Source organism: Pseudorca crassidens, chromosome 16 (assembly GCF_039906515.1).
Source record: "Pseudorca crassidens isolate mPseCra1 chromosome 16, mPseCra1.hap1, whole genome shotgun sequence".
NCBI lineage: Eukaryota > Metazoa > Chordata > Mammalia > Artiodactyla > Delphinidae > Pseudorca > Pseudorca crassidens.
The window spans coordinates 76,752,759-76,776,926 of record NC_090311.1 but is presented as its reverse complement, the minus strand read 5'-3'; the positions used below and the strand labels follow the sequence as shown (position 1 = coordinate 76,776,926).

At 37.9% G+C, this 24,168-nt stretch overlaps 1 protein-coding gene across 1 annotated transcript in view; it reads left to right on the top strand.

Annotated features, from left to right (window-relative positions):
* Nucleotides 1-24,168, top strand: part of RYR2 (ryanodine receptor 2) — a 721,598-nt gene that overhangs the window by 601,735 nt on the left and 95,695 nt on the right. The window contains exons 72-78 of the mRNA XM_067710999.1: nt 784-954; nt 2,069-2,128; nt 4,927-5,061; nt 8,597-8,709; nt 11,836-11,932; nt 13,520-13,623; nt 15,159-15,210. Of these exons, the coding sequence (XP_067567100.1) occupies nt 784-954; nt 2,069-2,128; nt 4,927-5,061; nt 8,597-8,709; nt 11,836-11,932; nt 13,520-13,623; nt 15,159-15,210 (732 nt within the window). The remainder of the gene's footprint in view (nt 1-783; nt 955-2,068; nt 2,129-4,926; nt 5,062-8,596; nt 8,710-11,835; nt 11,933-13,519; nt 13,624-15,158; nt 15,211-24,168) is intronic.

Sequence of the window (24,168 nt, the reverse complement as noted above, 5' to 3'; positions counted from 1 at the left end):
TAGAGAACCCTGAAGTATCATGGCTGTTCTCAGTTGTAAACAGGTTATCCAGAGATAATCCTGAATATTTATGTAACACTGATTAGTATATTACGTCTAGATTAAGGCCCTGGGGAGACGAGTGTTCAGCCTGTATAAAAGGCAAATATATGAGAGTTTTACATATGCTGTGTGTGTGTGTGTGTGTGTGTGTGTGTGTGTGTGTGTGTGTGTATGTTGCAAAGCAAGCATTTGTCAAAGCAAAAACCATTTATTCTTAATCTTTTCTTTCCTGTTAGCCACCAAAAATCATAAATCATGCAGTATATGGAATTACCATGGATTTTTCATGCATCCACATGCCCCTCTACAATTACAATGTGCATTTTCCTTCTAAAATTATATAGAGGGAATTCCCTGGCAGTCCAGTGGTTAGGATTCAGCGCTTCCCCTGCCGGGGACCTGGGTTCAATCCATGGTTAGGAAACATGATGTGGCCAGATAAACAACAACAAAAAAAAGAAACAAAAAAATAAATAAACCTTTTTTCTTAAAAAAAAAAAAAAAAAGATTATCTAGAAATGCCTACCAGTAAATTCTAGTGATTTGGGAATCTGAGAGCAGGACTTAAAATCAGCAAGAGATGCTGAGAAGGAAAGAGAAAGGGTGTCCTCAGTGGGATTCCTAAGCCATAGGGACCAGCAGAAAACGAGGAAAAGGAAACTACAGGCAAGTTAGAAAAGGCTCATAGTCCTATGAGGCAAGAAGTCATTGCAGATTCCAACACTTACCTTTGTTCTGTAGGCAGCTGTTTCTGATCAGGAAAGGAAGAAAATGAAGCGCAAAGGAGACCGGTATTCCATGCAGACCTCTCTTATCGTGGCAGCCCTGAAGCGATTACTGCCCATTGGCTTGAACATCTGTGCCCCTGGGGACCAGGAGCTCATTGCTCTGGCCAAAAATCGATTTAGTCTGGTAAGGCTCCTGTTCCTACCAGTGGGAATGATCATTCAACCTCCAGATGCTCATGTGTTTGGATTCCTTCGTCTCACTGCTCTATGTCAGTATTTCATTTGCATTGAATGCTTTATTAAGCAATTTTTCTGCACAGGCCCTAGGACTCAGACACAAAGACTGCCTAATATTTTTTTTGGAGGCTGTTTTTATTTCTAAATTACGTTAATCACCCCCAGGGCATATTCAGAAACCAAAGAGAAAAGATGGCAACAAGTCACTGGTAGTGGAAAAAAATGGATTTCATATGAACTATATCAAATTTGTGATGAGAGGTATCTGCAGACTTACGAAGAGTGATTTTGAATGTTAGATGCATAATGTATTGTGCTGATTGTTGTTAGATACGAATTTGACTTTTGAATCAGCAGCTTTTCTCCTTTGTGAACATCAAGATTGAAGTTCTCAAGATTTCTTGATGGTCTCTGGTTTTCCTCTTCGTGGTTACACAGAGAGGATGCAAGTTTTCAAAAATATACATTGGGGTTGCTGTCTTTTATTCATGTAAGTTGGAGGACATGTTCTCCCTCCCGTGTTCCCACACTGAAGCAACTCTCTTCATATCCAGAGTTTGAGACCCTACCATGAGCAAATTGAAGGGAGATTGTAGGAAAGGGAGCTGCAGAGATTCAGGCCCATTGGCTTTTGTCTCATATTTGCTTCTCAGGATATGCTCCTCAGTATTACTGGATCCTTGGGGATGTTATTGGGTGCTAACATGACTTCGTGGAGATTTCAGAGAATGCTGGAGACATGCTTCTGTTTGAACCCAAGGGAACATGCTTCTGCCCTACTTCTTGTGAACTGGAAATCCAGTTGTCTTGAATCTAGGGCACTTTCACTGGAGTTAAATTAGGTGGTTGTCTTGTTTCAAGTCACAGCAATATCAAAAAATTATCTGAGCGATAAGCCCCAGATATTAATTATCTGAGCGATTTAATACATTTGTTGCATGTATTAAATCCTATAAAGATGTTTATTCAAATATATACTATTTCAAGAGGTTTATTTCTAATGACTTGTGACAGTCGCTGCATTATAAGACTTCATTTAGGTAACATTTATTTCTTGACAGAAAGACACTGAGGATGAAGTTCGAGATATAATCCGCAGTAATATTCACTTACAAGGCAAGGTAAGCCCAATATTATTAGAAAGCACACTTAGCACCTATAAACTAGTTAATCTCTCTTTAGAAGAGTACTACAAATAATGTTACTTTAACAAGTAAGGTAGTGAAAATATATCATCTTAATCAGTCATTATCCTGCTTGCAGATCCTTTTGTATTAATGATTCTCAAGATAACAAATGATGTATTTTTAAAGTAGATCATCGGAGATTGTCAAACTTTGAAAAAAGATGTCGCCAGTTGAAATAGAGGTTGGGAATTTCCTTCATATAGCTGAGTTTGAGGACCTTTGGGACATGGAGACAGGTGTCTATGAAAATTTGATATTTTACACCTAGTGCTCAGAAACTAAATAAGTGTATTTGAGTCAGTACACACGAGATAGCAAGAATTAATGTAATAGCAAAGCCAGTGTACATTTAGAAGAGAAACATGAATGGAAACCAAGATAACACATACTTTCTAATGGTGGGTAAAAAATTTGCTCAAAGTAGTTTTTGTAGTCCAAGCATTTACCATTATTTGGAAATGCTTTCATAGTAGTGGATAAACTCTTCATTTGTTTACAGGACCTGTTATGTAATATGAGAGGTCTAGCAATTTATTATTTTGACTCAACTCTTTGCTTCTATTCAGATGTCCCTTCTGAGGATTTTTTTTTTAATTGTGAAAATGTCCAAATGTCAAAAACTAGTGGCTATAGTATAATGTATCCCTTACTGGGTATTAAAATGTTTCTTTCCAAAGATCCAAACCATATTCATTTTCTTTTAACACTTTGGAATACAATATGATAAAGGTGTGACATGCTTTTACAGTACTCACAATGCACAAGTATTATTTAGAGCAAATTTCATGTGTACTTTGTTGTGTACTCAATTATCCATTTAATTTTAACTTGAACAGAGTAGGAGATTAATTCCTATAAGAGCACGATCTCTTTGCAGATAGCAAAAAGATTTTTAACATTATTCAAAATGTTCATAAAGGCTTCAGCTGAACCTCAATTTTATACTACATGCATGGGCACTTGAGCCAATCACGTGCCCCTGAAAAGATCTCGGAAGCCCCAGGGAATTCGAGACCACACTTTGAGAACCATGGTCCCACATAGAGACAGAAAGTATTTACTACCTCTTAAGAAGGGGTTTATTACCACTCCCAGGAAACAGTCAAATAAAAGTTATATCTTGGGGCTTCCCTGGTGGTGCAGTGGTTGAGAGTCCGCCTGCTGATGCAGGGGACCTAGGTTCGTGCCCCGGTCCGGGAAGATCCCACATGCCGCGGAGTGGCTGGGCCCGTGAGCCATGGCCGCTGAGCCTGCGCGTCCGGAGCCTGAACGGGAGAGGCCGCAACGGTGACAGGCCCGCGTATTGCAAAAAAAAAAAAAAAAAAAAAGTTATGTGTTGGATAAGCAGGAGGAAATTCTTCCATTATATTCTAGAGGTTACTTGTAGGGATGCTTTGGACAATGTATGCTGTGTATTGAGGAGTCAGGAGGAACAAAAAAGCTGAAAAGGATGCATATTTATAACCAATATTTCACCTCCAAACGAATGAAACCTGAAAATAAAGACATAATGAATACTTATTCTTTGTGACATTTCATTCTATATTTTTTAAGCTAGGCGTAAAACTAGGCCCCAAGGCCCCCATGTATATAAAAATAGGCCCCACGGCCCTCATGTATATACAGACTTGCAAGCAATGAGTTCTTTTGTTCCCAGCTCTTTCTTGACTACATTGTCTTGAAATTGTAAGACTGGTAATCCTGAGGACAAGAGGGAGTGATTGTGTATTGGAAGGAATAATATCTAGAGGTACCAGAGTCCTCAGATGAAAAAAGTATATGGAGGAAAACATTTTGTTTTATCAAAAGACAAATGGTGTTGACAAGTCGTTCAGTGCACAGAGCTCTATCTCTGTTTGCCTGTAAGATGAAAGTTAGTTTTAACATTTCAAACTACACTTTCTCAGGCTAGGAGTTGTGAAGTTTTAGATGTTGTTCGTTTACTTCTGCTTCATTGCCCTCCGTCTCCCATTTTTAAAGGAAATATTTAATGGGTGGAGAAACATACGAGTAGTGCTGTGCCCGTTTTTAATGACATAGTTAATCTAAATTATTTCTTTGAAGTGCTGTATCCCTGGAAAGATGCTTGTCTTTGTCAGTTTCTATGGTTTAAAATAATATTTCTTAAAAACATTCAGAATTCCGTTGTATCTTTCACTCGGGAAGTTTAACAGTATTAAAAAATAGAGTCTGTGGATTGGTTTATTGCAAGAATGTGGTTTTGTAGGCCTTCGTTGCTTTATATTAATTGATATCTTTGTTTCAGTGAGCCTGAGCTCTGTTGTAGCATCCTTGTATTTATAGATAAATGTGATCCTATATCATGGTCTCTGAAGTAAATATGTGAATCTCTCAGTGTTTGACTGTGAAAGGAAAAGAGAAAGATAAAAGATTGCTTTCCCTGACCATCTCCAGCTCATCCTTAAATCCTAGTTGAAACTTCACTTGTTTAGGGAAATCTTCCCAACCACCGACAGGTTAGGTTAAATCTCCAGGTACCTTATATTTCTTTCTAGTAGCCCTTGTCGCAACTGTAAATGTTTGTTTGATGTCTTCCTTCCTCACCAGATGATAAATTTCATGAGTACAAGGTACTTACTTCTCTGTCTTGATCTCTGCGTCATGTTTTCACCCCGTGCTATGCTCAGTAAATAGCTATAGATTGACTCTTCAGAAGTGTGTCTTCCCCTCTTTACACTGTATTTTTTGAACGTTTTTCTTTTTTTCTGCAGGTGGAGGATCCTGCTATTAGATGGCAGATGGCTCTTTACAAAGATCTACCCAACAGGACAGAAGACACTTCAGATCCTGAGAAGACAGTGGAAAGGGTCTTGGATATAGCAAATGTGCTTTTTCATCTTGAACAGGTTAGATTGTGTGTTGATTCAATCACATTTGCCTTAACCATAAAAAATATTTTTTTAAAGGATGTGTGTTAACTTGTTAACTGTGGGCCAGAAAACATGTATATCCAGCATGTTCATTACAAAGAATCTATGACTTGGGAGTCCTTAGTATCTAATCAGCAGCATTTCCAAAGTTGTAATTTTTGTAACCATGGATAAATAATGTATTTGGGGAGATCAAGGCCTCTGTTTTATAGTCTTTTTCAAAATATTTCTAAAATTAAACAGATAACTAAAATTATATAATTAATTTTAAGCCATTCTAACAAAAATTTGAGGAGTTATGCCTGATTTCAAATGTTTTATAACTGTATTATTTTTCTATTGATGCTCATCAAAACATGTTTGAGATACTATCTTTCCCTGGTCTAATATTTGAATTTTGGATTTAAGGTCACTTATTTCACCTTTCCTTTGAATATTTTTGAGCTAATTTTTCTCAAGTTCAGCAATATGTTACATTTAGAGAAGAGCAGTGCATTGGTATTAGAGCCATGTGAAAATAATGTTTTGATATCATTTTTCAGTTGTATTCTATTTTAAGCTACAAAGCTTACTGTGTATTTGATCTTCTTATTTATTACCTTTGCTCAAGAATTCCCAAACCAGTAATATCTGAAACGTCATCCATCAGTGGATCGTAGTTTTGTATAAGGGATCTTCTGGCTTAGGTAAAAATATCTGCAACACAGAGACAGTCTCTGTTTCTCACGAGGTCCACTCAGCAAAATAACACCAGACTGAGGGTGCTCAGTGTAAACCCGAGAGTGTGCTCTGTCACCGGGTCTCCATGACAATACCTACCTGACACGGAGGGGCGGTTATTTTACACTGAACATAAAATAATGAAATGCCCCATGTCACCTCAGGATGTTACTAGCATAGCAATAGCAATAATAAACGTGTTTCTTTGATTCCTATTTTATATTATCTGATGACCTCCTATCACCGCCCTGGCCAGTTAAATAACCGAAGGGTATATCTAGTGTAGCATCCTCTTACTCAGATGCCCCCCAAGTGCTAGTAACTTCTCCAGCGCCATGCAATTTATCACTACACCTGATGAGATTAAGCTAGGATACTCTTACACCATATGGCCATCGATATGTGTTTACATTATGTAACGCCATAATATTAATAATATAATATGATAATAAAATATTATTTAGGCAACTTAATGGTTCCCTAAATATTTTCATGAAATATTAAATAAATATAAATGATCATCCATCAGCAGATGAAAAGATTTGAGGTAATGAAATGTTAAGTGATATATAAAGTCATGGAGTTGTGTTTCCAGAAGTATATACATATTTAGGAAGATTACTCAGTGATAATTAAATGGCTCCTAGAGGACCATTTCTGACAGCATTACTCTACCATGAGTTTTTAATTCTTCCTGGGTTTCATGCACATATCTGGATTTGCTTGAATGACTTTTAGATACATTAAATGAAGTTTATTGAACCCTGTTTTATTATAGTCCTATGTTATGTACTCATAAATACATGTGATCATAATGAATGATGTTATTTGTAAAGTGGTGAGATTCATTTTACTGAGCAGCTGTTTATCCCGTGAACATTTATTGCATGCACTACTGAATGGCAGCATTGTACTCTGCTGGGGACTGAATTCTGTCCCTCTACTCAAGTGGCTTGTGCTCTAGTGGCGTATATGGCCACATAGATAAATATGTAGTGGTTTAGATGTGCCAGGATACAAAATGTACTGAAGAGAGAATAAGAGGAACCCAAACTTACTCTAGCCATGATGAGGGTGATCCCTGTGTAAACCTTAAAGAAGTAAGAATTATCTAGGAAAAGGTAAGAGGGTCAGATTTTCATGGCCAACTATTCTTCAAAATGTTAAGAATATGAGTAAAAAGAACTCATCAGTTATCAAAAGATAGAAAAGAGTGCAAGATATCTGTGTGCAGAATTCATGCCTTTAATACCTCTATTCTAATGTTAATTTGTGAGTCATAGAATAGTTTGCAAAGAATATTTTCATTTGCCACACTCGGTGCAAAAACAGTGGGTGCAGAGGAAAGACTTCATCTGGCTCAAGGGTCAGCGACCTTTGCAATGGAACATTTTGTACTGTACATCTGGTCATTTTTCTTAGGACAGTAAGCTGTCTCCTTGGAATTTTCTAATACTCAAACTCCAGACAGGCTAACACAGCAGCAAACCCAGGTGTTCAGTTACAAGACACATCTTGATGTTCACCCTTGGATCACAGATCTTAACAACATCTATTTACTTGATTTATAGGAAAATTCACTATTTAAGGTCTTTCCTTGTTAATTATGTTTGTTGACTATCACCCATGTCGATCAGAATGCCATATTCTAGGTGAATAATACTACCCTTGATTGTTTTCACCTGCAGTGTCTCAACAATGTTTTGTTTTGCTTAATAGAACCAAGAAGAAAATTGAACTGGATAATTATCAAAAAGTGTTTATTGATCCTATAGAAGGAAGAAGATCACAGAAATAAGTGCTTTCAAATTATACAAATTGTTTTGTTAAAATTTCCAAACCACTGTAATCCAAACATTCTCAATGTTTTCTTCAGGCATTATTACATTCATATGTTGACCCTTTACTGCAAAGGATAATAAATTTAGTTTTGCTTTTTTAGCTAATGTAACGTTTTTATTTCTTCCAGAAATCTACATGTATGCGCCGGAGATATTACAGTCCGGGAAGTACAGTGTTCAATTGCCTAGAAATTACTAATTAATTTAGAATTCTATGCTGGGATTTTTTTCTCTCTAATACTTACAATTAATCTCTTTTTCTTCTTGAAATTCCAAACACCATTAGCTAAACACATAGCTTGCTTGCCTCATTTACTGCAACTTTTGAATTCTCATTTGTCCCTCTCTAACAAAGTAATTATATATTTTAACATTTTTGCAAAATTAAATTCTTTTACTCACTTCTACTAATGTGTTCAAAAAGACTTGTCATCTCTCCATCCTGTTATATTAAGGAACAGTGGACTTTTCGTTAGAATTTTCTTTAAGGAACAGTGGACTTTTCCTTAGAATTTTCTTTAACTGCCTCTGTTTATGTTTACTTTTGTAGCTCTTATGATAAAATTAGTGGAAACAGATAAATAAATAAGAATAGGTTCATTGTTTTGCATAGGCAAAAACTATGTTTTGGCACCATAACCGAATTCTGAAAAGGATACAAAATTGTTTTATATAGAATAGTTTTATATTTCTTTGATTTTTAAAGATGACATAGTTTCTAAAGTACACAGTGTTGGGAAAATATTATATTTTTACTAAGGAAAATATGTAACATTTGAAACTATTTCAAATTTAGCATTGGGTAACTTTGAGGACATGGGTTTTCCCATAATAATTGGGAGGTACTTTTGGGATTGAAATTCTAAAAGTTTTTAGCTAAAAGATGCAGCTGTATTTTTGAGGGCCTTTGGGGGGTTAAATACATATGTCTTTGTGTCATTCTACCTCAGGTCGAGCATCCTCAGAGATCGAAAAAGGCCGTGTGGCACAAACTGCTGTCTAAGCAGAGGAAACGGGCAGTGGTTGCCTGCTTTCGGATGGCTCCTTTGTATAATCTGCCAAGGTCAGAATTTCTTTAACGTTTATAATGGATTCAAGTTATTCTTCCCCTAACAAGTGATAGGAGGCATCCACCTTAACACGAGAACAATAGTCCAAAGAGAAGGATGGACGAGATTTATTGGCTCTTCTGTGTAATTCTTGACTTTGTTTTCCTTTGTCGGGTATTCTCATTGGTCTGTAATGTCGTTATTAAATGACTTTTATTTTTTATTGAAGTATAGTTGTGTTAGTTTCAGGTGTTTCAAGTGATTCAGTTATACATTTATAAAAATCTATTCTTTTTCAGATTCTTTTATAGGTTATTACCAAATATTGAATATAGTTAGTTCCCTGTGCTATACAGTAAGTCTTTGTTGTTTATTTTATGTATAGTAGTGTGTGTATGTTAATCCCACACTCCTAATTTATCCCTCCCCGCCCTTTACCCTTTGGTAACCATAAGTTTGTTTTCTATTACTTTTAAATACTCAGGAGGATCTGCTCACATATGTGAGGCAGGAGAGAGTAATTAGGAACTCAGTCTTGGGGGTCAGACTGCCTTGATTTGAATCCTGACCTCTCAGCTTATGGATGCATGACCTTGGTCAAGGTTCTTACCTGACTTTGTACCGTAAAATTTGCCTCATAGACTTGTTCAGGTTATTTAATGGGTCGAAGTATACACAGTGCTTAGAACTGAACATAACACAAGCAGTGTTAATTGTTGTTTATTATTTTTGTGATGATTTAGCCTTTGGGGAAAAGAACTGATATGGAACTAACTTATGGGAATAACGTAAACATGTTTGACAGACCCATCAACCTTCTCCTAGAGATACAGGAGATATACTTGTTAAAAGAAAAGTAACCCGTGGCATTGAAGTCTAGCCCAGGGTACCATTTCCACCTTCTTGTGATTCTCCTAAGAAACTGTGCTGTTTCCCACTCTGAGCTTTATACAAGTGGCATCTTCCCCATGTCTGTTAAACAAGGCTCAGCTCAACTGCATCCCTTTTTTGGACCATCTCTGACCAAGCCACGCCCTCTACCTCTTCCAAGTTGAAAATGCTTCCTCCTGTTTGTTTCTAGGAAACTTTTAAATACCTCTAGTTGTGGACACTTTCCTATAGTATTGGGGCTGTTTGTCTCTCTGATTCAGACTTTGAGATCCTTTAGAGCTATGTTCAATTGCATATCTTCAGCACCTAGAGCACTGACTTTCAGTAAGTGTTTGAATGAATGAAAAACGTAAGTTTGGGAGTAAAAAAAAAAAAAAAACAAGACAAAAACATAACTCCTCCCTGCCCCCGGCCACTAACAAAGCAAAACAAACAAAACTTTTCGATTTCACTAAGGCCGGTAAATTCCTTGCCATCTCGTCACTCACTAAGTATAAAATGTATTTGAGTTCCTTCTCAAACCACGTGCTGCTTCTGAATTCTCTGGCTCAATTATGGTGTCACAGTTTAGTCAAATAGAACATTGACCTTGAATTCATATTCTTATTTCTTTTCTGGTTCCTCCTATACAGACATTTTCCAAGTTTCATCAAGTTTTTCTTTTCTTTTCTTTTTTTTTTTTTTTACAACTCTTTTGGATTATAATTGCTTTACAATGTTGTATTAGTTTCTGCTGTGCAACAAAGTGAATCAGCTATGTGTATACATATATCCCCATATCCTCTCCCTCTTGCATCTCCCTCCCACCCTCCCTATCCCACCCCTCTAGGTGGACACAAAGCACCGAGCTGATCTCCATGTGCTACGTGGCTGCTTCCCACTAGCTATCTGTTTTACATTTGGTAGTGTGTATATGTCAGTGCCACTCTCTCACTTCTTCCCAGCTTACCCTTCCCCCTCCCCATGTCCTCAAGTCCATTCTCTACGTCTGCGTCTTTATTCCTGCCCTGACACTAGGTTGATCAGTACCGTTTTTTTAGATTCTATGTATATGTGTTAGCATACGGTGTTCAACTTTTCCTTTGAACCGTTTCACATCACCATCCTTCCCTTCAAGGTCACCTCTTCAACTCCCTTTATTGACTCACATCATGTTGATGACAGCAGATTCCGAGCTAGTTTCTACGATGTCACGGAGTCTGCCGTTCCACTGTCTCGGATGTAACGTATTCAAAATTGTACCCCTTATTCCAGTGGGAATATTCTCAGACCTGGTGCTTTTAGGAAATACACTCAGATTTGCTTGAGAAATAGCCAAGGCTCAACCTGTTGAATCAGAATATCCGAGGGCTTAGCATGTGTACTGTTTAAAGGCTCCACAGGGGATTCTGATGTACCAGTAAGGTTGAGCCGCTCTCGTGCAAGGATTTATGGCGAGTTCTGGCCGTTCCATCTGTGTTGACGGTTCTTCTCCCTGGATTTCAAGGCCCTTCATAAACCTGTCTACCTTTATGTCTCATGATTCCTTAGCCCGCCTTTGATACTGTTAAGCTCAGCGTTCCATCCTTCAATGGCGCCGGCTCATTTTAACACGTCTGGTATTGTCTTATGATGTTCCCTCATTGACATGATTTTCTTAGAGTGGAACCTTAGCCATAAATCTCATCAATTTCACGATGAGTTTTACTTATGGTTTTAGTCTTCACTGGTCTTCTTTAATTCGTAGGCAACCACTTATCATCAGTATTCTAGGATTTAATCTTTGGATATACACTCCCATAACGTTCCCTTAATACATTTAGTTTTGTGATCCTCAGGGTCTGTATCTAATGCTAACAGGAGCATTGGATAATTCCATAACATCGTTTATCCAGAGCCACTTTATGTCATAAGAGCTACCATGTAATGAGCATCTATCCAATGTGCTTTACATTCTTTATCTCAGTTTGAGTCTCACAAAACTGACACGTAGATGGGGTTATCCTAGTTTTATAAATGAGAGAAGTGAAAGTTGACAAAGTCGGATAACTTGACCAACGTTACAAAACCTAGAAATAACTAAATCCATGTCAGTGTGTGATCTGAGAAACCTTTCTCTGTCCTCCGTGATATCTTGCTCTCCAGTTGAGAGTGGGAATTTTATTTTTATTTTATTCTTTGAGTGCACAGATAATCCAGTGATAAAGTGCTACTGAATACCTTTTCACTTTAATTAAAAATAACTGTTTGAAATTGTGCTTACCTTTTAGGCATCGGGCTGTCAATCTCTTTCTTCAGGGATATGAAAAATCTTGGATTGAGACGGAAGAACATTACTTTGAAGATAAACTGATAGAAGATTTAGCGGTACATTTTTAATGGGGTTAAAAGATGAAAGAAAGTCTGGGCTTGGTGGGATAACATTGGTGTGAGCCATTTACCTTATAACATTGAAGAGAAAACATCATTGCAGTGTGTGGGCCTTAGGAAACTTTCTTCTCGATTGTTATTGCATGCAGTGTTTAGGGAAAAATTCACTCTTCTTATTTCAAAGAGATCTCATCAGCATCCAGCAATTCAGAATTTAACTAAACTTTGACTCTATTATTCTTTTAAATTCTTCCTCAAAGCACCTTCAGACACCTCCGAACCAGGATATTACTATAAAAGCTGAACCATAAAGAATTATTCACCAAAACTAGATCGAAGGTTGACAAAAGCCAATGAAAAGTAGCTGGTTGTTAAACATAGACAGGGCAGAGAATGATAGATTGGGTACAGGATGAGCAGGAAGTCATGGTAAATATAGTATAAACGGCAAGTAGAATGTTTCAGTCCAACCATGCTGATAAGGAGGCTTGTGTTACTGAGAGTGCTTCACTCGGGAGCCATTGTCTTAATTTTTTATGAGCTGTGGACCTATTTAAAAATCTGACCAAGGGCCATCTTAGGAAAATTTATAAGCATATAGTCCTGCAGAATTTTGCAGACTAGTCAGAGGCGTTATGATTCCCAAGTTAAAGACCTCTTGTCTAACAGTTTGTTTTGTTTTGTTTAACTCACAACTTATTAGGGAACATAAAGGATAAACTAATCCAGTTCATAAAACCTTAACCCTGATTACCCCCTTATATTTTAAATGAATTTCATTTCTTTTTAAAATCAAAACCTGTGTAATATTAGAATATTCAACCTTGTAGAAATTTACACAGTACCTGCAACATTAAGCCTTAAATCCAAGAAAGAACATATTTAGGTAGAGAGAATCTCAGTCTGAATGGGTAATTCTTATAGAGATATAAAATGCATTAAATCGTTCAACAAATGGGATTAATTAATTCTACAGTCAGTAAAAATGCTTCATAATTTTCCTCATGGTACATGTTCTATCCAATAGAATGAAATCACTTTTTTAAGTTTTAAAAGTAACTGAAAATGAGAAAAAATAATGTGTAAGTGATTCAGACATTAACTCATTCAGCATTCTTTGCCTTTCTCTGTCTGTGTAGGCAACAAAAATGTTTCATTTGATAATCAGTTTGCCTTGCTACATGAACATTTTTATACTTGGAGTGATGTAGCATTTTATTGCAATTCTTTGTAAATTGAGCCCTCCCTAAAGCTGAAATCCATGTAGCAGATACACTTTTCAGTTAGTTATGAATCTGCTTATAAGAATGGCATTCAGAATTTTTAAATGATGTAAGTCATCTTTGCCCATAGTGTTTTTTGGTCCCATTATTAAATAGCTTTTTTTTTTTTTTAAAGCTGCATACTTTTGCGTCGGTAACATAACACACACACGTGCATACACGTGCAGGTACAATGCATATAACACAGACACACTCACGCACCACAATAGGATGAAAAAGGCTTTCTTTTTATTTGTTGTTCCTGGGTCTGGGTGAACATTTCACCTAAATGTGAAATTTTATAAATTTGACTTTTGTATAGAAACCTGGAGCAGAACCTCCGGAAGAAGATGAAGGAACTAAGCGGGTTGATCCTCTCCATCAGCTGATACTTCTGTTCAGTCGAACGGCTTTAACGGAGAAATGGTATGGTTGGGAGGATTCACACGAGACGTAGGAAGAACAGATAGAAACCCGTGTCTGAGTGTTCTGTCCATCACATGTTCCTGTTTCAGTTTCATCTTGTTCTTGGGAGGAGAGAGAAGTGTTCAAAGATAGGACCAGTCTGGCATACACTACGAACCAACGCTCACACAACTTCAGGCTTTAATAGTTACCTACCAAATATTTACCTAGCTCTCATTTTTCTTAACAACATTGTAATTAGCTGGTTGACTTGATTCTGAATCTTCCTGTTGATCACAAACAAGCTTTAGAAAATAAAAGAGCCCAAAGCAAATTTCAGTACCAAAAATGTTTGGAGACCACTGGTGACCCCAAATTTCCTGGGTGGATTCTGTCTCCATTCAGCAGTAAGTCTTAGGAAACTTGAGGAGGTGGGTGCGCCATCCTTTCAGTGGAAGGTTTCTTTGAGATCTATTTTATGGGCATTCTCCATTTTACTTGGTTCCTACAGTCTTGGTCATATGAATTCACTGAAACCACAAAGGGCAAACCTCTATGGAATTAAATAAGAAATGCACTCATAAGCCCAGTAATCAAAATGTGCTCAGTATCTGCTCATTACAGGGGCACCGCACAGGCTGATTCTGTAGATGAGCCATGGTGGAGGTTTTAAAACCTTTACCTGCTTCCCTGCCATGGGGGAGAAAGCCTACTTTGCCCCAGGCCTCCCTCATCCTCTGCAGAGAATTTAATTATCAATCCATATCCACCTGAGTCTTAAAGAGTTCATCTGACCTCTATGCATGTCGTAATAATGTACATTTCTCCCTCTTAGCTAATGTGATCCATCCTTCTCTCACGATTTCTCTCTCTTTCTCTTATTATTTCCTAACTAACAAAATCATCTCATCCCTAAGCATAGAGCAGCTCCCTGTCTGGCATTGTCAGGTAATGAGGTATTTCTCATAAGTGGATTTTTCTGATGGCTATAAGTTTAAAACTGCTAAAATAACTTTGCAAAACGTCAGGTATTTTTTGATGGAAGCCTTTCTTCAGTGAATTAGTGGTTTCCATAATTTTTCAAAAGAGGATAGTAAACAGATTTTAACCTATCTTAATTTTTAAGAATCATTATGACCATCATATTTTTAAACTACGTAGTAGCATAATAATTGGGGAAGTCTTTCCAACAAATGTCAGATATCACGTCTGCTGTCAAAAGCCCTGACATCATGTAAATTTGCTTGGTTCAACTTTTGTAGTTTTACGAGAATACTAATGTTATTACATTTGTGTGTAAATCAATAGATCATTTATTTTGTGAGACTTGAAGGTCTCTTCCGTAAGGTAGGATGGGGCCACTGTTTAGGAAGTCTAAGATCTTTGCTCTCTGATTCTACAATATTTCTGAATAATCGCTTTGCCTGAGTTTTGTGTTTGTTTCTTTTTAAAAAGACATACTTGTTGAAAGATAAAAGTTATTTTATACAGTGATGGTGATTTTGCATGTAACTAACCTTCTACTTAAAAACTGATTTTTTCCTTGTTTTTCATAGCAAACTGGAGGAAGATTTTTTATATATGGCTTATGCAGATATTATGGCAAAGGTAAATAAATGTCTTGATTTTAATGGCAAAATATAAGAATCTGTGTGTTTCTAGATTAAAATAAAATATCGTTAAATTTTAGAACCCTACAGGGCATTAATCTCAACTTTCCACTTGTTGCCTGAATATCTCGTCTAACGTTTTTGACAGGTAATCATTGTTTCTTCCTTTAACATTTTATTTATGGAGAGCTCACTAATTTTCCAAAAATTCATTCATTCAACAAATATTCACTCAACATGAAGGTATTGGAGATAATGTGGTGAACCAGAAAGTAACACACACACCCTGCCTTCTTGGAGTTTATCATCTGATGGAGGAGACAAAATTTGAACAAATGATTACAAAAAAACTCTGACAAGTTTAATGGTAGAGAAACAATTAAGAGTAGTGGGAGGGCTACCCTGGTGGCGCAGTGGTTGAGAGTCCGCCTGCTGATGCAGGGGACAGGGGTTCGTGCCCCGGTCCGGGTAGATCCCACGTGCCACGGAGCGGCTGGGCCCGTGAGCCATGGCCGCTGAGCCTGTGCGTCCGGAGCCTGTGCTCCGCAATGGGAGAGACCACAACAGTGAGAGGCCCGCGTACTGCAAAAAATAAAAAATAAAAAAATAAGAGTAGTGGGAGTAGTTTATGTAGCGTTAGTTTGAGCTTCAAGGAAGTCCCTAACTGTTGAATGATGAATTGACCATGAAAAGATAGTAATAGCTAGTATTTACTGGGTGCTTATTTTGTTTAATCTCATAACCTGAGAATGAATGAGGGGAAGAGGAGTCAGGTTTCGCTGAGGCTTCTGACTTGGGCAGCTGAGTAGATGGCAGAACCATATTCTAAGGTGGGGATCACCAGAATCATTGCAGGCCTAGAGTGAAGAGGAAAGATGGCAAATTAAATTTTGGACATGTTAGTTAAAAATACCTGTGAGACAGCTAAGTGCAGATGTCTAACATGCAATAAGATAGTCATGTCTGACATTCCACATCTCACAGACGGCTTAAAATTACAGATTTGGGGGAATTTCCCTGGTGGCACAGTGGCTAAGAATCCGCCTGCCAGTGCAGGGGACATGGGTTTGATCCCTGGTCCAGGAAGATCCCACATGCCACGGAGCATCTAAGCCCATGTGCCACAACTACTGAGCCTGTGCTCTAGCCCTGCGAGCCACAACTGCTGAGCCCACGTGCCGCAACTACTGAAGCCCGCTTGCCTAGAGCCCGAGCTCCACAGAAAGAGAAGCCACCACAATGAGAGGCCCGCGCACCACAACGAAGAGTAGCCCCTGCTCGCCGCAACTAGAGAAAGCCTGCACGCAGCAGCAAAGACCCAACGCAGCCAAAAATAAAATAAATAAAATAAATAAAATAAATAAATTTATTTTTAAAATAAAATAAAATTACAGTTTCGGGAATTGTCAGCATTAGAAGGTAATTGAAGCCACAGTAGTAGATGATCTTTCCCAGGCAGAGAAGGAAGCATGAGAAGAACAGGTGGCTAGGACCAAGCCTCTAAAGACATGGATGCTTAAGAGATGGTTAGAAAAAAAGGAGCTTCCCTGCCCCCCCCCCAAAAAAATAGGAGAGAATCTTACGTGTGAGATATATAGTAACTGTTGGAGTGTGTGATCAACAAAATCTTACTCTGCTGAGGGATTGAACCTTATTCAAGGTAAGGATTGAAAATTCTCCAGGATTTATTACATGGACATCATGTGACCATGGTGAGAACAGTTGCAGAGGGTTGTGAGATGGCGCACTGTGGTCCAAGTGTGTATTGTGGGGAAGTAAGTAAGAATCTCATGTGTGAGTAGATGTGGCATAGACATCTCTTTACTGAGAAGACTGAGAAGGAGGAGAAAGGTAGAGGGTGATAAATATCTATATAGAATTGTGAGGTTGAAGGGGGATTATTTTTGCCTATTTGCCTTTTTTTTAACTTTTTAAAAATAGATTTGAACATGCTTCTGTTCTGGTGGGAAGGACCCAGAAGAGTAGACAAGGGAATAATTTGTGGAGTGAGGCTTTGAGTAGGTGGGAGCAGGGCAGCAGGACAGCTTACAGAGCATAAGAGAAAAGTCGTGGCTTTCCAGCTTTCTTTTAAACCGTAACCCACGGTCAGAAATGCATTTACCAAGTCTATTTATAGAAACATAAAAACAGATACCTTGAAAGAAAATCATCATGAAATTATACTTGTACTGTGAGCAGTGCAGTCTGATATTTTCTATTCTATTTAAATAAAAATTGTTTGAGATCATGATTCACTAAATAGATTTCACGTCCAGTTAATGGGTTGAAATCCACAGTTTAAAAAACATGAAAACAACCTAAATATCTGTCGACAGATACATGGTTAAAGAATATAAATTCTATATATATGCAATGGAAAACTACTCGGCCATGAAAAAGAATGAAATCAGGCCATTTGTAGCAACATGGACGGACCTAGAAATTATCGTACTGAGTGAAGTAAGTCAGAAAGAGAGAAATACCATATGGTATTGCTTACATGTGGAATCTAAAATATGACACAAAGAACTTATCTAGAAAACAAACATGGACAACAGACTCGTGGTTGCCAAGGGGGTGGGAGGGGATGGATTTGGAGGTTGGGATTAGAAGATGCAAACTATTATATGTATGTATACCTGAATCACTTTGCTGTACACCATAAACTAACACAACATTGTAAATCAGCTATACTTCATTAAAATAGATATTAAAAAAACACTAGGTTAAAAGATTAAAGAGGAAGGATATTTCCTTCTGTGGAAATTAGGACTGAGTATTGACTGGAAACTAAAATAGAATTCCCAGGCAGTGTGGAAAGCCTGATCGATGTCGTTTTTCATGAATTTGGACAGTACCAGTCTTCTGGTTGTGTGGCTTTTCTCTAGCAGTTCCCAGAACCAAGTGCAGATTCAGAGAAGGTAGGAAGTTAGATTTGTCAAGGATAAGGATTTTTGCCAGACTGTTGTTGAAGGACAGGGGATCACAGGGGTTTTGTGTATCGCTCTGAGAGTGGCTGAGGCATTGGATCTTGGATTCTAACTAGAATAAATAAGGAAATGAGGAAAGAAGGAGCTGATAAGTAAGGAGATTGTAAAGGAGTCCGTGGACTGTTGTCCTCGCAGTTGAAGAAGCAGTGACCGAGTGGGCTAAAAAGGGAGAAGCTCCTGTTTTGAGAGTAGGAGATTCCCGATGGTTCAGGTTCTTCCTTGTGACTGGAGCAGAAGCAGCCTCTGCATTTGTCCTGGTTGAATCCTGAAGTTTAATCTCTTTTGATAAGTGATCAAATATTTGATGATGCTTTTTCTCAAGATTCTCCCTTCATAATTAAATAATCTTGTTCCTTTTATTGTTTAATGTGTCCCAGGAATGCTAAGCTTCCATTACTCAGTTCATTCTTCTCTCGATCATCTAGCAATATGTGCCCCCCAGAAATTACTTGAACACAGTGTGCTGGCTGTGAGTTCACCTGTGTAGTGCACACTGGGACTTGATCCTCGCTTATTCTGCCTTGGAATTCTATATATTTACAATAAATTGTAAGAATTCACTGGTTTTTTGGCAGCCAGATTGCGTTTTTGTCAAGAACTTGCATGTTCACCTAAATTCCATGTCATTTATGAATTTCTTCTGAGGTTTACCTCACATACCTGTATTTTGGCAGTTGATATACTCTTTAGTTAAGTATAAGTCATCGTTTCTCTAATTAGAGTTACACCATTATCCAAGGCCAAAAAAATTTTCTTTAATAAATTTATTTATTTTTGGCTTTGTTGGGTCTTCGTTGCCGCGCACAGGCTTCCTCTCTAGTGGTGAGCGGGGGCTACTCTTCGTTGCGGTGCATGGGCTTCTCACTGCGGTGGCTTCTCTTGTGGAGCTCGGGCTCTAGGCATGTGGGCTTCGGTAGTTGTGGCACGCGGGCTCGGTTGTTGTGGCTCACGGGCTCTAGTGCGCAGGCTCAGTAGTTGTGGCACACGGGCTTAGCTGCTCCACGGAATGTGCGATCTTCCTGGACCAGGGATCAAACCCATGTCCCCTAAACTAGCAGGCAGATTCTTTTTTTTTTTTTTTTTTTTTGCCTACCGTAATCGGGCCTCTCACTGTTGTGACCTCTCCCATTGCGGAACACAGGCTCCGGACGCGCAGGCTCAGCGGCCATGGCTCATGGGCCCAGCCGCTCCGCGGCATGTGGGATCCTCCCGGACCGGGGCACGAACCCATGTACCCTGCATCGGCAGGCGGACTCTTAACCACTGCGCCACCAGGGAAGTCCCAAGGCCAAAATAGTTCTAAAGTTCATTTCTCTCATCCAGTGTTAAATATTTCTTTCCATTTATGTTAACCACAAACCCGTAAGTGTGCTTTCCCTGTGTTTATCTAAGTTGCTAGTTTTGATGATTGATACCAAACGTTTTAGTAAGTAGTTTTGGGAGGCTGCCTTTCTTCACTTTGACAGTCTGCATCCCAGGAGTCTGAAGCTTTCCCTTGGTCTTCATGGTTTCTCAGAGTTTACCAGTGGTCATTTTACATTCACATATGATTATTTTTGCCCTGAATCTTGACACTTGAACTCTGTTCAAGAGACTTATGTCTTCCTTTTCCATTTGCAGGACTTTATGAAGGCAACATTTACGTATTAGTTGGTTTTTGTTTTCAGTTTTCATTTTCCATAGGAGCCCAGAATTGGGTTAATCAGAGCTCTGGATTCATGATACACTCTCATCATTGGTCCATTACATTATGGGCTACTTTTATTCAAAGTAGTTACTTAGTAGTTTCTAATAATATAGTAACTGCTCATAAACTCACCACTCACAAGAAAAGCTAAGACCTTGATAATAAGCCTACCTGTAATCATACGGTCCTCTCCATTAACCCATACGCTGCCTCCCCACACAAGGAAATCATCCTCCTGTAGCCCACGTTCAGGATAACCTTGCTTTCCTTTTATATAGTATACATTAGTTATATGAATTTATTAATACATATATTACATATATACATGTGTGTTACGTATATAATTACATATTTTTGAGATTATAGTTGTTTTAACTTTTAAAAGGGCAGTATGCTATATGTAATCTTTTGGTACTTACTTGTTTTACTTACTATTGTTTTCTAAGATTCATTTCTACTCTTGTGTGTGCTGGAGATCATTTGATTTGACTATTACATTCCATTGTGCAACTACACCATAGCTTATCCATTTACTTTTTTGTTGGTAGCCTTTTGCATTGAATCTATGTTTTTGCTGACGTGAAAAAAGGGTTTGAAATGCCTATTCTTATTCATGTCCAAAAGTCAAGGGTCATAGGGTATATGAATATTCAGCTTGAGGAGAAGATGCCAAACTGTTTTCCAAAGTCATTGCATTAAATGACATTCCTCCCTGCAATGTTTAAGAGAGATTCTGATGATCTACATCTTCTCCAGTATTTGATATTTTATGTTTTATTAATTTTTGTCAACCAGGTGGGGGTAATATAGCATTTCATTGGGGTCTTAATGTTCATTTCTCTTGGCGAGGTAACTTTCATATTTAAAAATCACTTCTCTTTGGTGGTTAAGTCTGAAGCAAACGGCTGATGAGTAGTTCTGCCTTTTCTCTCTATTATTATTGTTACAGTTTCTGCTGTAAATCATGTAGTTTCTGTTCCTTGTTCTCCTTGCTTTGTGTTTGGCTGTATGTTAAAAAATCATTTTACATCTTTTTTTTTTTTTTTTTGCATTACACGGCCCTCTCCCTGTTGTGGCCTCTCCCGTTGCGGAGCACAGGCTCCGGACGCACAGGCTCAGCGGCCATGGCTCACGGGCCCAGCCGCTCCGCGGCATGTGGGATCTTCCTGGACCGGGGCATGAACCCGTGTCCCCTGCATCGGCAGGCGGACTCTCAACCACTGCGCCGCCAGGGAAGCCCACATCTTTGTATTTTTTGAGCCCCACTTTATTTTAACCCTTAGGTTAATTGTTTTCCTGCTTATCTTTCCAACCCCTTCCTTACATCATATATATCTCCTCTTTTGAACATCTTAGAGAATTTGCAGTGCATCCACATTGGTTTGCTGTTGCCCCTTCCTTTTGTCCTCATTGTGGTCACTCATGCTTGATTCTCAGAATATCTCTGTACTCATCATCCCTTCTGGGCTGTCTGAAGCTGTTCTGTTCTAAGGGAATGGTTTTACCAATTTAAATAAGATAACCATGTGGAAGTATCTAGAATGATACTGTCATAAATTAAACACTCAATAATGTTTTCAGTCTTTTGAGTTTCTGGCTAAGGAAGGAAAATGTTTCCTCTTCTTTCTCTTACAACTTACTGAAAGGTACACATTAAGTTATACCTAGTGTTTCGTTCTTTGCTGGTTAAAATGATAAAATGCCAGGATCACTTTCTTATGAGATTTCTCTTTTCTATCTCACCCAAAACTTAGTTTTAAATCCATCCTGAAAGTTTCTTTTTGCTTCCTCTGTCTTCTGAGGAGTGACTGCAATCAGAAAGGCAACTGAAGAACGTACGACATACACTTGTTTTGCAGAATGAAATTTCCAGCGGATAGTGGTGAGGTGAAGTGCCCCAGTTACTGCTTTATGAATTCTCGTTGCCAGTTTTGAGTTTTGATCCAGATATCTGAATGTCTGAAGTATCGTCTGTTTCGGTCTTCTCTAATTTTTTCCTTCTAAATTCTCTATTTCATGCTTCTGCCCCTTTATGTATGGGTTTTATTCACTTTTTTCCTTCCTGGAGTACGATATCACTCTTCCTTGCCTAGAATTGATCCTTTTGATCCAGAAAGTTAAGTCCTGTGTTGCAGGACCATCTAATAGAACCTACTGTTTACTTAGCATTATCATACAAATTGCGTGGATGCAGTTTGCTATTGAAAAACGTTGTGTTGTCCTATGCCTGTAAATCCCTCTGTTTCTGGTCAGCACATTAAAAAGTACTAGACATCCTCTATAGTTTTCTTGTGGTCCCAGCATGCCCCATGGCAATCAGGACAAGTTTAAAGTGGTTTATGGGTTTATTGAATTTTGTCAGATAGGTCTCCAAATAGATTCAGGTTTAATAGGTTTTTTTAAAAATCAAAATTTTAACTTCATTAGAAGAGAATCTCACTAAATTTTCTTAGGAAAGTTTTAGAAAACAGTTTAAGGTATTTTGTTTCGAAATAATTCTTTGTAAAAAATATCTGTCAGAGACTTCCTAGGTGGTCCAGTGGTTAAGACTGTACTTCCACTGCAGGAGGTACGGGTTTGATCTGTGGTCACGGAACTAAGATTCCACGTGCCACGCGGCCAAAAAAAATATGTGTGTATATATATATATATATATATATATATATATATGTGTGTCAGCTAGAGCTGTAAATTCCTTTACATAAAAGCAAACATATCATATGAATTTTATAGCTTAAAAGCATATCATTATAACTCAAAATGCCAGTTTTTCTAAATGTATTCTTCAACTCAAACCTTGTTCCCAGTATTTCTGAAGGTAATGAAATTTGTATAGGAGATGATGTGTTTCAGAAAATGTGTAACTTTATATTCTTAAGAGACATTTTGTATTGGTATTCTAATTTGATTAGATAGTTATCATGTTTGTTACTTGATAAAATCCCTGTTTCACTCCTAATTTATAATGCATGTGAAGGAAGCATTATGTAGATAATCTAAAAGGAGAAGCTCAGCCAGAATTCCTCTGCATTCAACATTATACATACAATATTTATGGAGGGTTACAGATTTGCCTTCCAGATATGTTTTGCTAAACTTCTCATGTGTATTTATTTTCAAAATCCTGGTTAACTGTTGACACAGGAGTCAAGGTGACATTAACATATAGTCAAAAAGTTCCTGCACTCTGAATGAATAATTAACATCTTGGATTTTGTGGTGAAACATACTATTTAGCAACTGTTCCATGTAGTGAAATTGTCACAGGTCTGTGTCCCCTTATTTTCTCCTTTGCAAACCATGTCCACATTCTCATGAAATGGAGAGGGCGATGCTCAGTACATGTTTGTTGAATGAATGAAAGAATGTAACAAACCTTTTAGCATTTATCACTGAGTCTGGTAGAAGGATCACATTTTGTACCCTGGCTCCCATTTCTACTTCACGTATGTACTCAAAGTACTGTGAATCATTGAGTTAAAAGTATTTTTCTGATTTGTAAGTTATACTTAACCACTTCTTCCATGAACTTCATGGATACACTGAGTGTTTACCAACCATAAAAAAAATCCTTAGAAGGGTTGCAGTAATCAAACTTAGAAGAACGTTAGGTTCTTCCTAGCACAGGTATTGGCTGATGACCTGCTTCCTTGGGTCAACACGATACTCCTAGTACCAAACCATGATAATAATAGCAATTGAGATTTATTAAAAGCTTATTGTTTTTCAGGTACTTGTTCCTAAGTGGCAAACAATTTCCATATATTAATTCATGTGATTCTCTCAGGAACACGGTTACTTTTTTTATTATTTCCACTTTAAATATGAGGAAGCGGAGACCAGAGAGGGAAAGGAACTTGCCCTAGACTAAACAGCTCATACATGCAGCATCAGGATTTGAACCAGGCACTCTGTATCCTCAGGCCATGTTCCTAACCACCAAACAGCTCTGCTTCCTTAGCAAGCAAAATTTTCAGCTGTGGAAATTAGATAAGAATACATACACAGCTCCTTTATCATTTCTGGGAAAATAACTCAAAATAATGAAATTGCCTGTTTTATTATTTTTCTGTGAAAGAATAATCTTGGTAGCAGTTGGAATTTTACTTTCCTCCTTTGGACCAAATACAATAAAAAATGAACTTAACAACAACAAGAAAAAGATGACAAGATTCACTTTAAGTAATGGACACTGCTTTCTTTTAATTTTAGTTCATAGTTATTAAATGTATCTGTATTAACACATTGTAATGGAAGGACAAAAAAGGAGAAAACAGTG